Here is a 13,249-nt window from a genome sequence, read left to right on the forward strand (position 1 = left end):
AAAGTGTAAAAAGAAAGAAAATAAATTAGTATCAGTCAAGTTTCTGCTACAAGTAATCACAGAGGTAAGGCATGTTGTTAGAGGGGTGACATCCAGCCATCGCTGTCGATGTATACTGTCGGTAAACAGGGCTGTGTGTGTGCGTGTGTGTGTGCATGTGCGCGCGTGTGCATGTGTGTGTATGTGTGTGTGTGGTGTGTGTGTGTGTGTGTGCATGTGTGTGTGTGTGTGTGTGTGCGTGCGTGTGTGCGTGTGTGTGCGTGTGTGTGTGTGTGTGTGTGTGTGTGTGTGTGCGCGTGTGTGCGTGCGCGTGTGCGTGTGCGTGCGCGTGTGCGTGCGTGTGTGTGTGTGTGTGTGTGTGTGTGTGTGTGTGTGTGTGTGTGTGTGTGTGTGTGTGTGTGTGTGTGTGTGTGTGTGTGTGTGTGTTGGGTCCTTATAGTGTCGTGACTATACATGATTCTAATTCTGACTAGTGGTATTCAAAAACTGAACCATTGTGCCAAGTGATGCGACAAGTGATGCGGTCAGTGATTAGACGACGTCCATATACACAGTGTCTCATTTGACCTTAGCTAAGACCTTTAACAATACTAGCAAAATCTAAGTTGGTAAGGCTGACGCAAAGTAGTTGGCAGTAACCTTGCGCAACTTCCGATAATTTTCTATTCTAGCAAACCGATCACTACAGAATACGGTTGTTTTATTTTTCTCGGTTGTCTGTGAATGAACAAGTTTAAGGCTATCCTCGAAAACATCCAATTAAACTGTTTGTCGGCGCTCACTTTCGCGAGTGCATTTTTTCCGCGTCCAAAAAGAGAACACGCGATAGCGACAAATTATCTTGCACCTCGCTACTATAGAGTGCCGTCAAGCGCGACGTGTCCACACGATTGGAAACGTAACTTGAGATGAATCAACAAGTCTGAAGCGCCTCCTATCCATTTTCCTTCTTTTTTTTGTCCTCAAACAGAAGCTTTCTCGCATGCACAGTAGAAAAAATTCACGGCATACTGTTAACATAATGTAAGTACTCAAACCGTCGCGGCGGTCTACTGGTAACAACCTTCTGCTGATCCGCACAAGGTCGCAGGATCGCGGGAACAAGGTCTTCAACGTTCCGAGAAGGGGAGTTTTGTTCCTGACGAAGTGTTGGAATGTTGACTCCGGAGACATCCCTTTTTCCACTAATGGTCAGTGGCCTGCGAGCAGAACAAGAAGTATCGTAAAATTTGTTGTGCTCTAAAGCAGGAGCACCTGCATTCGCATACCTTCTTTTACATATAAGGGCCGCGTCTCAATTGCCCGTCGGCGCGGAGATGGTCTGGCTATCACGCAGATCGCTATCAGGAGCGGCGGGCACTCGAACGCCTTCCAATACGGAAATGTTATTATGTAAGAGAAGTTTCCTGAATGCGGGCCAAGATCTATGTACATGTGAACAGTTTCCCTGCCGTTCATGGCAAACAGACATATCGAAGGAAAACATGAAGCTACGCGTTTACATCAAAATAAATTTTATTACATTGCCATATATATAAGTGCGTTGTCTTACTTTATTTCGCTTATCGTGTTGTCGCTTTTCCCACAAGGCACGTTCACTGCACTGTAAACTTCGCGAATGTTGTCACGAATTCGGTATAGCGAGATGACCCCATCTAACCAGACCGCATACGCGGGACAGGAATAGTGTAGCGCGTTCTCATTCCCATGCGGGCATCGAGGATTGTTCTGGTATGTGCGATGATACACTTATAAACAGTAGCAGGCTTGAGCAGTGGGACTGGCTTCGAAGACCGTCGGCTATGCTCGCTGCTATCGTTGTACCGTATACGTGTTCAATTAAATTATAGGATTAACGTCCCGAAACTGCGCGGTGGGCTATGATGGACAACATAGTGGAGGGCTGCTCATTAACGTTGACCCCCTGCGGTTCTTTAACAAGTGTCTAAATTTTAGTACACTAGCGTTTCTGCATTTTGGCACAGTTTAAGTAACGTAAGCGACGGCTGGCTTCTTAAGCACAAATTCACACAATGAACGATCTCTTTCATCATCTCTTGGGTTAGTGTTTACGCTCGTGCACCGTCACTATACGCCGTTACAATATTGTACCAATGTTTTTGTTGTTGTCGTCTTTTAAACAGGGTGAACATTACCTATACACTGTGAATCGCAGTGTCCAAGTAATTAATTAGCGAATTTCCAGTGAAATAAACCTTACTTTTGGAGAGACGTTATTGTTGTGAAATGGAAGCTGGTCAGTCCTCGAGGCACGTTAAGCGGGATTCTTATCGAGATCAGCAGAAATTTGAGACACCAGACCCCAAAATACTCCAGAAATGCATAGGCATTCGGAGTAATTGTGTCCCGAAGGGTGCAAGAGAACGCATTTGGTAGTTAGAAATGGTCGGTTAAGCGCCAATGCATTTCGCGCTAATTTGGAAGACCAAATTGAAACATGGGATATATATATATATATATATATATATATATATATATATATATATATATATATATATATATATATATATATATATATTCTCGGGCCTCCGACAAAATGGACATGCTCAGCAAGTTCACGATTACAACATGTGACCCTAATTACACATTTACTACCTCAACGTTCAAATATTCATAATTACCTAATTCGATGTTGGGATTTGTCCCTGTAGTGATGCTTGCCTTTGCGGAAATTCAGCCCATATATACCTATCAGACGGTCCGGATCTGCCCACAGACTGTCTTCTAGGCCTAAAAAGAGGATATATAAATATATATATATATATATATATATATATATATATATATATATATATATATATATATATATATATATATATATATAAATAGAGAGAGAGAGAGAGAGAAAGAGAGCTACCGCGTACGCACGGCTGAAGTAAGGCACTTACCACGGAGAAAAGCAACATACGAAACGATCTTAATGCTTTCCCATTTAGTTTTTCTTATGGCTTCGCTGTATGCGCTGTGACCGATGAATGCAAGGTCGTTGCAAATGTTATTTCAGCATGGAAGGACATGCCTATTAGCTGCCAACTGAGCACAAACGTATCTTAGGTGAAGAAACCTGGATGACCTTGAACGCATACAGCAGGAGCTATATACATAACCCGCTGGTGGCAGCTACTTAGAACAGAAGCGTCTGAATTCGCATCACAATCGCGGTTCGATCTGCGTGATGTGTAGAGAAAAGAAACACAAATGCAACACCAATGTCCATGCAATAAATTTAATGTGATAGAGCCACAGAGAGTAACTTTCGCATCACGCGCGCCACACTTGTTCACTCTAAAGGGAAGTTGCACTGGATAAACCTAATCAGAAAATAAAAACAAAAGAAAAGGAAACAAACGATGTTGGCATCTGTTACCGGAAAAACTGAAGACCAGGAAGAACTCTTTGCTTTCAGAATGTGTCTGCAGTAACCTCAAAAGCATTATTGCAGGAGTGTCACCACAACGGGAAGAAACAATTTCAATTACGTAAGCATCGGCCAGGCTTTTCTTGAAGGACTTCGCATGTAACGGAGGTATTGTAGACGATGTTTCAGGGTGCAATATAATCATGCGGTGGAGCTGTATGTTCGGTAAATTAATCGCGAGCGACAGAAATTTGGCATCATTGAAAGTCGATGGCTGGCTCGAAGAATTGCGCTCATCCAAAACAGGTGCAATAATTACCAGTTTCACGACATGCGCTGAAAGAGAATGAGGGAAACGAGCGAAACCTTCAGCTTCTCCGCAGCTTTATCTCCTGTCGCTTCGGCAGCGCATCACGTTGCACCAACGTGTTGACGATGAGCCCAGCAGCAGGAGGGAAGGCCCTCTCCTTTTTTCTGCCCTCGCCTTTTTTCTGCCCTTGCCTTTTGCCATCCTTTCCCTCTTGAAGCCGAGCGTGTGTAGCGAAGTCGTGGTAGGGCGAATTTAGACATTTGCGTGCCGCTGACAAGACGCACGCCAACCGGCCCGAATCAACGAACAATGCTGTCACTATGAAAGTGAAGTAACAAAAAAAATAACATTTAAACGTATTTTGTACAGGCTGCCTAACTAATCGGCTCAGTCAATTATCTTTCTTGGGTTCTCGAAATTCGAACTGTTGCAAGGTTGGGTTGGGCGGCACTATGATTTTGTTCCGGAGAGCGGATGCATCCACAGCCGTGCTGCCCCTCGCACTGCTTGTGTGTTCGTGGCTGACGTTGTGCGACGGCAAGACGGAGGACGCGAGCCCTTTCATCGCATCTACCGAAGAGCCGGAAGTTAAGTATTTGGATACGCTCAAGCAGTGGATCGCCAGCGCCATGGACCGGGCACCGCGCGGCCTCATGCGCAAGGTCTTGGCCGCGGACATCTCGGTCCAATGCAGCCTTGGTCTCTTCAAGCTGGTGCGTGGGATCCGCAACCTGGAACCGTGGGTTCTCAGACGTGAGTGCTTGCGGGCCGTATAGCAGTTGTCTTCTTCCGTGGTAGAGGCTCGCTGCTCTTTGTGCTCTGCGGGCTGCACAGTAGGCCTGATAGCCCTATATTTCTCGCGCGAGAGGTGCCGTTAATATCGGTTGCCCCAAACAGAGAGCAATTTATGCTATGGAGAAAGTCGCCAAACACTGCAATATAGTTTCAAATAATTTGTGTCCACCCTCAAAGAAAATAAAAACAAGTGAGTGCTGCGCGAACCAGACAAACACAATATTGCTCGTAATTCCCTTGAGAAGCTCAAACTACTTTTCTTCAGAACTTTCATTTGTTAATACGAAAAGGTTAACTATCTCTCTTTCTGACCAGCGACCAAAAGGCAAGAGCTTATATGCAAATGCAAGAGTTGGCGAGCGTACTGAGAGACATCTAAACGATTCGTTTTTCACGAACACGTCAAAAGTGAGTTAAATTTTGCAAAGCTAAAAAGAACGTGCGCAGGATCTGGAAAGGGCCCACGTGTCAAGGCGCTTTCGCGCGTTGATATCAGCGCCCTCACACATGACTCGAAGGAATTACTGTTGGTGCACGCAGACCGTATTTAAATAGGCTGTAAGTGGCGGCGAACGGTTGAAAAACAATCTGTTCAAGGTAACGTGTCCGGTAAATTGGCGATGCCACGAAAGATTGCGATAAAGAAAAAAGTGGTTGGCACCTTTTTAACGTTCTGTCGCAATTTTTGCTGTTAGATGGATGCATAAAGGATGAGGATGCTGTGACAACGGATGGCGACGCATCCTCGTTCTTTATGGTCGTTGCTGGAAGCCGTCACCTGAGAAGCACTTTCTCTTACGGCCTATAGATTTACGCTCACTTTGAGTGCAGCACGGATTGTTCATTCGAGAGTTCTGTAGGGGCAAGGGCAGCGCTGCGCGCCAGCGCCTACTTACATCCGCAGGTCAAGTTTCTTTCCAGACTCAAGCGCTCAATTTCTCATCTGGCGCGCGAGTGTTCTACCTCACGTGGGTGGGCGTTTCCACCACTCCCCTGCGAGATCACTAAGGGAAGCGTCAGGGGCCTTTGCACCCCACTCCCTCCTTCTCTTAGAATGCCCCGGCCATTCAGGTGATATGACAACGCGAAGCGGTGCGAAACTGTACCATTTATACTACTGCTTGGACGACATATTAGAAATGGTTGAGCATGTACTGCTTAACTTGCACTCACCCGTGTCCATTTACACTTGGCGCCCGCCTTTGAAGTGACCTAATTACGTACCTACGTTAGGTGGGAAGATCAGGTGCGGTATTCTAGGACGTTCGCTTTTGTGGTTACATTCACTGTCGCGTGATTTCGCGTGACTAGCACCGGAGGCTAGGCATCCGTGGGCGGCCAAATTGTAGGTGCTGTGCTAAGAAAGCGGGTTTGGCACTGTGGCTACACAATGCTATTTCATTAAGGCGCTGACGCGTCCGGTGCTGTAATGACGCAAAATCTCACGAAAGTGTCGGTATCGTCGAAAGTGAACGACCAAGAATACCGGCCCTATATACAGGGTGTTTCATGAAACACTTTCAGTTTTTTTTTACATTGCCTGTGGCAGACAGCACAATTCTAGCCCGTGAACTAGTCTACTCGAAGAGGCGAACATTACTTTCACGAAAAATAGAAACGCATAATCGACTAATCAACAAGAAAATCACTAATTAAGTTTTCAAATGATTACCTTATGGCACTTATTTCCATTTACAAAATCTAGCGGGTAAGGCTGGAAGGCATATACACGTGAAAATAATTATAGAGATGACACCATTTACGAGATACGCGCCGTCAAATTTGCGGTAAAAACGCACTGTCGTTCCGCTTACTTTCCTAAGAAAACGTCCTTTTATGCATTGAAGCTCGAAACTAACTGGAACTTTAATGCATTGTTCCGCAAAGTTCGGGAATTAATATCTCAAAACTGGTGTCATCCTGTGAATTCCTTCCCAAAGGATCCGGCTTGAGAACTTCCCGGCTAGAATTTTTAAATTGCAATATGTGCAATAAGGTAATTAGTTAAAAACTTAATGAGTGAGATTTTGCTATGTAGTCGATTATCCGTTTCCATTTTTCGTGTAAGTAATGTCCGCCTCTTCGAGTAGACCAGCTCATGGACTATAATTATGCTATCTGCCACAGGAAACCTTTAATATGTTTGAAAGTGTTCGCTGAAACACCCAGTGTGTGATTTGTACATTTGTAGTACATGATTTGTACATTTGTAGTCTACAATTTAAATGGAGGATAACGTAGCGGATCGTGCGTTACTTTGCTTGCTCTTATCCCTATCTTCCGTCTCCGCTTTTCAAGGCACCAAATAGTGTGAGGCGGCTAACTGCGTATGCACACTTCAACAAGAAGGCAGGAAACGCCGAGTCTCGAGCTTAATTACCTCTACTCCTATTCTGCGCTTGCTGTTCATGAGACATAACAATGCGAGGGCGGCAAAACCGATGTGCCGCTTGTACTGCTTAACGTACGCATGGGGAAGGGGAGGTGGGGTACCCCCGGAAGTTTCAGAGCATTGCTTACTTTGGAACTTTCCATAGGTTCACTGCTCAAGTGCCGTAACAGGGGAATGAGGTGGAGGAGAAAGGCACTGCTGAGCGTCTGAAGCTTTGCTTGTCTTCGCCCCTCTTTTACACCCTCCTGTCCTCAGCTAACATGAAAACGTGCACTAAAAAAAAAGCGTAGCATGCGTATATTTGGTGTACCACATATCCTTCAACCTTTTGCGCCTGGGCAGCCTCTCACATGGGCGATTGATAACCACTGTTGTCTTGACATTTACAAGTACTTAGGCATTAAGCAATACTCTCTCTTTTGTTTCCTTCCTTTTTTTATCTGCGAGGGCAGTGAACTGCTGGAAATTGGGTTAGCTTTCTGCGTCCGTCATTCTGTCCGTTGATACCGTTACGCTGACAACGACCGTTGTCGTCATCGACACGTTTTTGTCGTCGTCCCAAGCAGCCTATTCATTCTCACTTTCATCCTCGACATTGAGCGTAAAAAAATAAAACTGGGCCCGATGGCGATGATTGGGATTTGAACCCACGTCACTGCACTTACGTGCATTTGGGAGTTGGGTGAGGTAATCAATGAGCTATTACGCACCATTTTTTTTTCTTTCACGGCATTTACTACAATGAGTAAAATGATCTTTGTAAAAGAACTATTTACAATATTGTGAGCAACAGATAGTCATAATCAATCATTGACAGGACAGCGAACAGAACGTGCAAAGAAAACAAATGTGGTACAAAGCAACATCGCACTATAAACTAGAAAGGATTGATTGATTAGTAGTGTTTATTGGCGCAAGGGCCAGATGTGGCCAAAGAGCGCCAAGTCGATGATCAGTGCTTCTCAATGATATATGGGTGTTAATTGCGGGGAGTAATGAAACACGGCTATATAGTGGCCTAAAATATTCACTAAAAGTGCAAAATATGCATGTGGTGCAATGTGGATGTGAAAACTAGAAAGGAGAAGGTAAACATATTATCAAAATTTGATACCAGTCAGGCTGACATTCATTTTGATCATAAATGGCCTTCAGGTGCATAATCATGTGTCCTAAATGTACTTTTATTAAAAGAACATAGCTTAGAGAAGTGTGACATTTTCGTTTCGTTTATTCACTGTCGTCTTTTAATGCGTTTCAAATTATTGAACCTCACTTTATTAACTTTAAAGATGCGACTTACCTCTGGTGTGTTCTACATAGGTGTTTGAAGAAATGATTTCATCTAAATTCTCACAATATCACGTAACTTGATGAACCGCGTGACGGTCTACTATTTGATGAGTCTCACCTAACGGGGAAGCACATCGCAATCAAAACTGGTATGCATGACCGAAATGCAGAAAGGATAGTTTCCTTTGGTATCGCACCACAACCGTGGTGGCCGATTGCTGCAACGTTTTGAGAGCTGTGGCGTCTATGCATGTATTTCGGAGGACAGAAAATGAAGCACTGTAGATGCAAGCAACACTGTACGAGGATGATGGTAATCAGTGCACCGCACAGAAATTGTTCTTGGTGAGATGGCGGTTTGTCGGCTGGTAATTCTTCTCTGTCGTGCACGTGAAAGCCCCGTCGACGGAATAAGATAGACGTACATGACAATGATCAGCTCTCAAACATGGCACATACATAAAATAGAGGATGCGCCCAAAACCAGGCGGTTGGTGGAAAACAATGAAGAAAGCATCGATGACGTCGCTGTGCGAACAATTACCGTCGTTACAATTACGCGCTACATATATATATAGTTTATTACATAGGAGCTCACAGGATTCAGAGCCGCCATGTGCCCGATATAGCGGCACTGCAAATGCACAGGAAAAATATGCAAACTCATTGAAATCTGGTAGGCAGCATTGCATCATTTCGCTCGAGACAAAATTAATATTTAAAAATTATAATAAATATCTCTCTTTCGTCAAATTCTTACCTGAAATAATATCGTATACCGCGGCACTCATTCTGCACCTCAACCAATAACCTTGAAACCGCGCTGGCTTCTTAGCCACTCTCCCGAAGCGGGGGAGCGATATTATTTCAGTAAAAACAGGCAAGCGAAAACAAGATGGTGGCCTTCATTGTGGGAGAATGCAGCTGTCGAAGCAAATGAGTTCAGAGCCGACGGAATCGCTAAAGTCTGCTACGATTGTGGCTTGGGCTAGTTGGCTCAGGGCGTGAAGGTAGGGAGACAGCGCAAAATTGACGGAGCACAACACGAAGAAAGGCGAGCACGGCGCTGACTTACAAGTGATGTTTATTTTTTGACATGTGGCATAACCTTAACAGTAAAAAAAATGCAAGGAAATTAAGACAAAATAGAATGATACAGCTATCCCTATCTCTCGTCAAACTACATCATCGACTTGCGTCACAAGCACGTGTTGTGCTATTTGATAGTCAAAAAATCGAGTTCTCTTTGGGAGAGCGTCAGAGGAGACATACTAACACAAGCTTCTTTTAGGTGTACTATTTCTGCGGCTCCAATTATTTCTCTAGTTCTTTTTTCTTAGTTTTTTTTTTCATAATGTTTGTTCCTGAAAAGATTAAACTGCAACCGCAATCCCTGCAGTGGATACCTAGGTGGCCACTAACCACTCTACGTAATTTGTGGCTATGCTCTTTTAGTCTCTCATTTATACATCTACCTGTCTGTACTGCATATTTCTTTCCATAGAACAGCGGGACCGAATAGACAACACTCTCAACACAGTTTTTTTTAAAAACCGGTTTTCGTGTCCTATGGAGCAAGACATTGGCTTATTTGCTGTTTTGTTTACTTTTGAACAAATTGCGGAGTGTTTTAGGAGATGAAAACACAACATTTACGCTGACGCGGTTTCATATCTTTTTCATATTATGGGTTAACTTATGTATGTAGGGTATCAAAGTTATTTTTTTCTTTTCTGTTGTGTTCTAATGCTGCTTGGCTGTCCTGCGGTTTCCTCTTTAACTTCTTAAAACCGATTCCGCTACGGGTATTAGAAGCTGCTCCGGATACCCCGCTATTTGAAGACGGTCTATCTGCTTGCTAAAGCAATCTGTCACTGAGTGAAAGCATTATTTGTTTAAGGCATCGTAAAACACGTTGTTGCTATAGGCCTTTTTACGAGTTTTGATTGAGGGTACACAACAGGAGTCTTGACTGGTTAACACACCGGCCTTCCTTTCATCTCTCTCTCTCTCTTGAATGAGAAGATTCGAATGGAAGAAGCGGCTTGCTGGCGCGTGGCTCGCACGCCCAGCAAATGTGAGTGTTCGAAAACATAAGCTTCAAATCTAAAAATCTGATTGATCTTTCCACGGGTAATTAAAAAGTGGAATTGAGTGGTTTAATACTTTCACGGAATTGATTCAGAACCTGAATCATTAATGGTTCCAGGCCCGCTTTGTGAATATTAAAAATTACTAGAAAATCGCCAATGTAACGGGATATTTCAGTTAATTTTGAAATTTGCAGTTGGTCTTGCAGTCGGCTGTTAAGCTTTGCTAAGTAAAGATCACTCAGAATGGGTCCTATGCAAGAGCCAGTGCAGATACCGTTAGTCGGAATATAAGACTTATCATCCCATGTCGTAAATTTCGAGTTAAAGTACATCGTTAAAAGCTCCCAAAAAGCTTTGTCCAGCCAAACCTGTAGCGCTCCGAAAAGCAACGAAACCACATTTGTCTATGCAGTCTTCAACACAGGACAGAAGTTCACGATGTGGCAAAGAGTAATACAGGCCCCTAATGTCGAATGAGCATGCCATGTAGCTTTTGTCTTATCATTTGTCTGAAAACGCGATGACATATTCCGATTTCCGCACACGGCACGAACCATTTACTTGGAATAGGTTTAAGTTTTTCTGCAAAAACAAAGATACGCTTTTTTGCAACGTACCGTTTCCTGACACAATTACCATTAGCGAAATGCCTAGTTTGTGGGTTCTCGCGCTGAAAAACTTATGCAGGCTGTTACGTTCGCTTTCGTCAGTGGGTTTAACTAAACCGTCCAAATTTAATTTTTTACGTAACTTTTTGGCCTGTGCCTTTACTGTCAGCAGGGGAACTTTTCTATGTAACGTGAAAGCTGATAGAATTGCTTCTTGAGCTTTGGACTTAGGCAGGTTTTCCTAGAAAACTAAGAAAACCTCCTTCCGTATCTGAGGGTAACAGGGATAGCGAATTAGTTCTCAAAATGATCTCGTTTGTCTGACTGTTATATCACAGTTCTGTCTACACTTCGCGAGAACGTCCAGTTCTTCGGACATACACCTGTCAGCCTCTCTTTCCGGAGCCAGTGCAGGCACTTGTCTCGCCAAGCTGAGCAGCTCAGGCGCTGTCGTTTCAGATTCGATGGCGAACTTTGGTCCTCTGGCTAAAACACGCTTTATGCGGTCGGGAAGTGTCACGTCGCCCAAGGTTTCGACGTTGTCATTGTTGGCTTTTGGAACCCTAGGTGCACAGGCACGAATTCCGCAAGTGATCGCAGCCACAAAAACTCTGACGTCGAATCCGCCAGGCTGCTGAAATCCCACCACTTCCTGCTTATTTGGCTGTGCAATTGGTCCATGAAGGTGCCGATACAAGTACTTCTTGTAGAATTTCCTTACATTTTTTACTATTAAGGCGCATATATATATATATATATATATATATATATATATATATATATATATATATATATATATATATATATATATATATATATATATATATTTCCCCCTATTTTCGCGCTGAAGTGCTGCTGTTGTATTTTTTTTCATATATCTTGCACAGGAGGCCATATGTCAAGTCGTTTCGTCATAAAGAGTGAGTGACATTTCACTAGCGGAGCAAAATTCACATAGGTAGCGACGCATGACTGCACCTATGGATCATATGAATATTTTTTGCTCTAGAGAGCGCAGAGGCATTGATAAGAGAGGTCACAAGAAAAAAAAAACCGCGCCTTGAAACATTGGGGCACTGAGGGCGTAGGGACAGCAACTATAGCAAAATACGACAACCTACATGTCTGTGGGAAAGTAGGCGCCTCGCTTATGAATCAAGTAGTCGCCTACCGTCCTGTCTAGGCCTGCGCAAGAAACGTGCGCACCACGTTCTTCTTACTCGAGCACGGAGGAATAGGGGATATACAAAATGTCAAGCGCCATTCATCGACTGCAGTGAAGCGCCATCCGCCATATTACTGACGGCACGGCAAAATGAAATTGCTCGAGCAACAGCATAACTATTCGAATAGCTGGTGCTTTTGCCGTTTGTGGCTGCAAGCGAAGCAATTTGTTTATTATTTGTTTTGAAAACATATATACATTTAACAGCAAAGGAAAAGCGAGAAGCAGGCTGGAAACTGTCACCGGACGGGCACAACGCCTGCCTACTCTTCAGAAGGGAGAGGACAGCAACACAGAAAAGGAAGCTAGGAAGGAGGGGAGGAAATAGGAAAGCAAGAGCTAGAGGACAGATCTAACAGAATACAGCAGAACACACAGTTCAGATCATACACAGTAGGGCCGGTTACTGCAGGTCACGCAACTACAGAATGGTAAATAGAAACAAGAAATCCATGGCAACGCAGGCAACAACCTAAGGCATTTTTTTACAGCCATGGGCACAACAAAATGAGCCAATGAAATCAAATCTGCGTGTTAAACCACGGCCGACGCAGTAGACGTTGCGAATCGGGGGCTGCTACTAGCTCGTAACAGCAGCACACAACTTACATCTAGTTTCCTTATGTCTGTGTGTTCACTGTGTCTGGTTTAATACCCTGGTTTAATTAACCAGTGCACAGAACGCGAGTGTGAGAAAATGCAGAAATTGGGATAATTGTCTACCAATGCGTAAGCATTCTTTGGCTAGGCTGTTACTTGGCTCTTGCTTGCTTATGTTGCTAGCTTATGCATGTCTATCTATCAATTTGTCCGGAGCCAAAGACTGCTTACGCCTTAGGAGACGATTTTAAGAATTTCTGTAGCATATCTTTTGCATCCAGCGTCGCCCTATAACATGGGGCCCTATAACGTAAAACTATTCCAATATGTTTCTATTCCAATCTCTTGACGTCAAATTTGCGTAACCACCGACGCAAGCACCGGGCGGTCACCCGCAGGGTTGTCTGAACAGACCAATCAAACGCTCTCCTCGTTCATAGGAGGTCACTTTTGTTTCCTTGAAAAACGAATAACATTGCCTACACTGAGCGGCTTGTCGTATCTAATTGGCTCACAAGAGGCGAGGAGAACGTTCAAGTGGAGAGGGATTCACT

The 13,249-nt window shown here is 43.9% G+C and overlaps 1 protein-coding gene across 2 annotated transcripts in view; it reads left to right on the forward strand.

Annotated features, from left to right (window-relative positions):
- Positions 1-3,961: 3,961 nt before the first annotated feature.
- The window catches only part of LOC142584183 (nose resistant to fluoxetine protein 6-like), a 53,526-nt gene continuing 44,238 nt past the window's right edge, over positions 3,962-13,249 (forward strand). For both annotated transcript variants that reach the window (XM_075694350.1, XM_075694354.1), the window contains exon 1: positions 3,962-4,442. In XM_075694350.1, the coding sequence (XP_075550465.1) occupies positions 4,142-4,442 (301 nt within the window). In that variant the 5' untranslated portion in view covers positions 3,962-4,141. The remainder of the gene's footprint in view (positions 4,443-13,249) is intronic.

The sequence above is a fragment of the Dermacentor variabilis genome, chromosome 1 (assembly GCF_050947875.1).
Source record: "Dermacentor variabilis isolate Ectoservices chromosome 1, ASM5094787v1, whole genome shotgun sequence".
NCBI lineage: Eukaryota > Metazoa > Arthropoda > Arachnida > Ixodida > Ixodidae > Dermacentor > Dermacentor variabilis.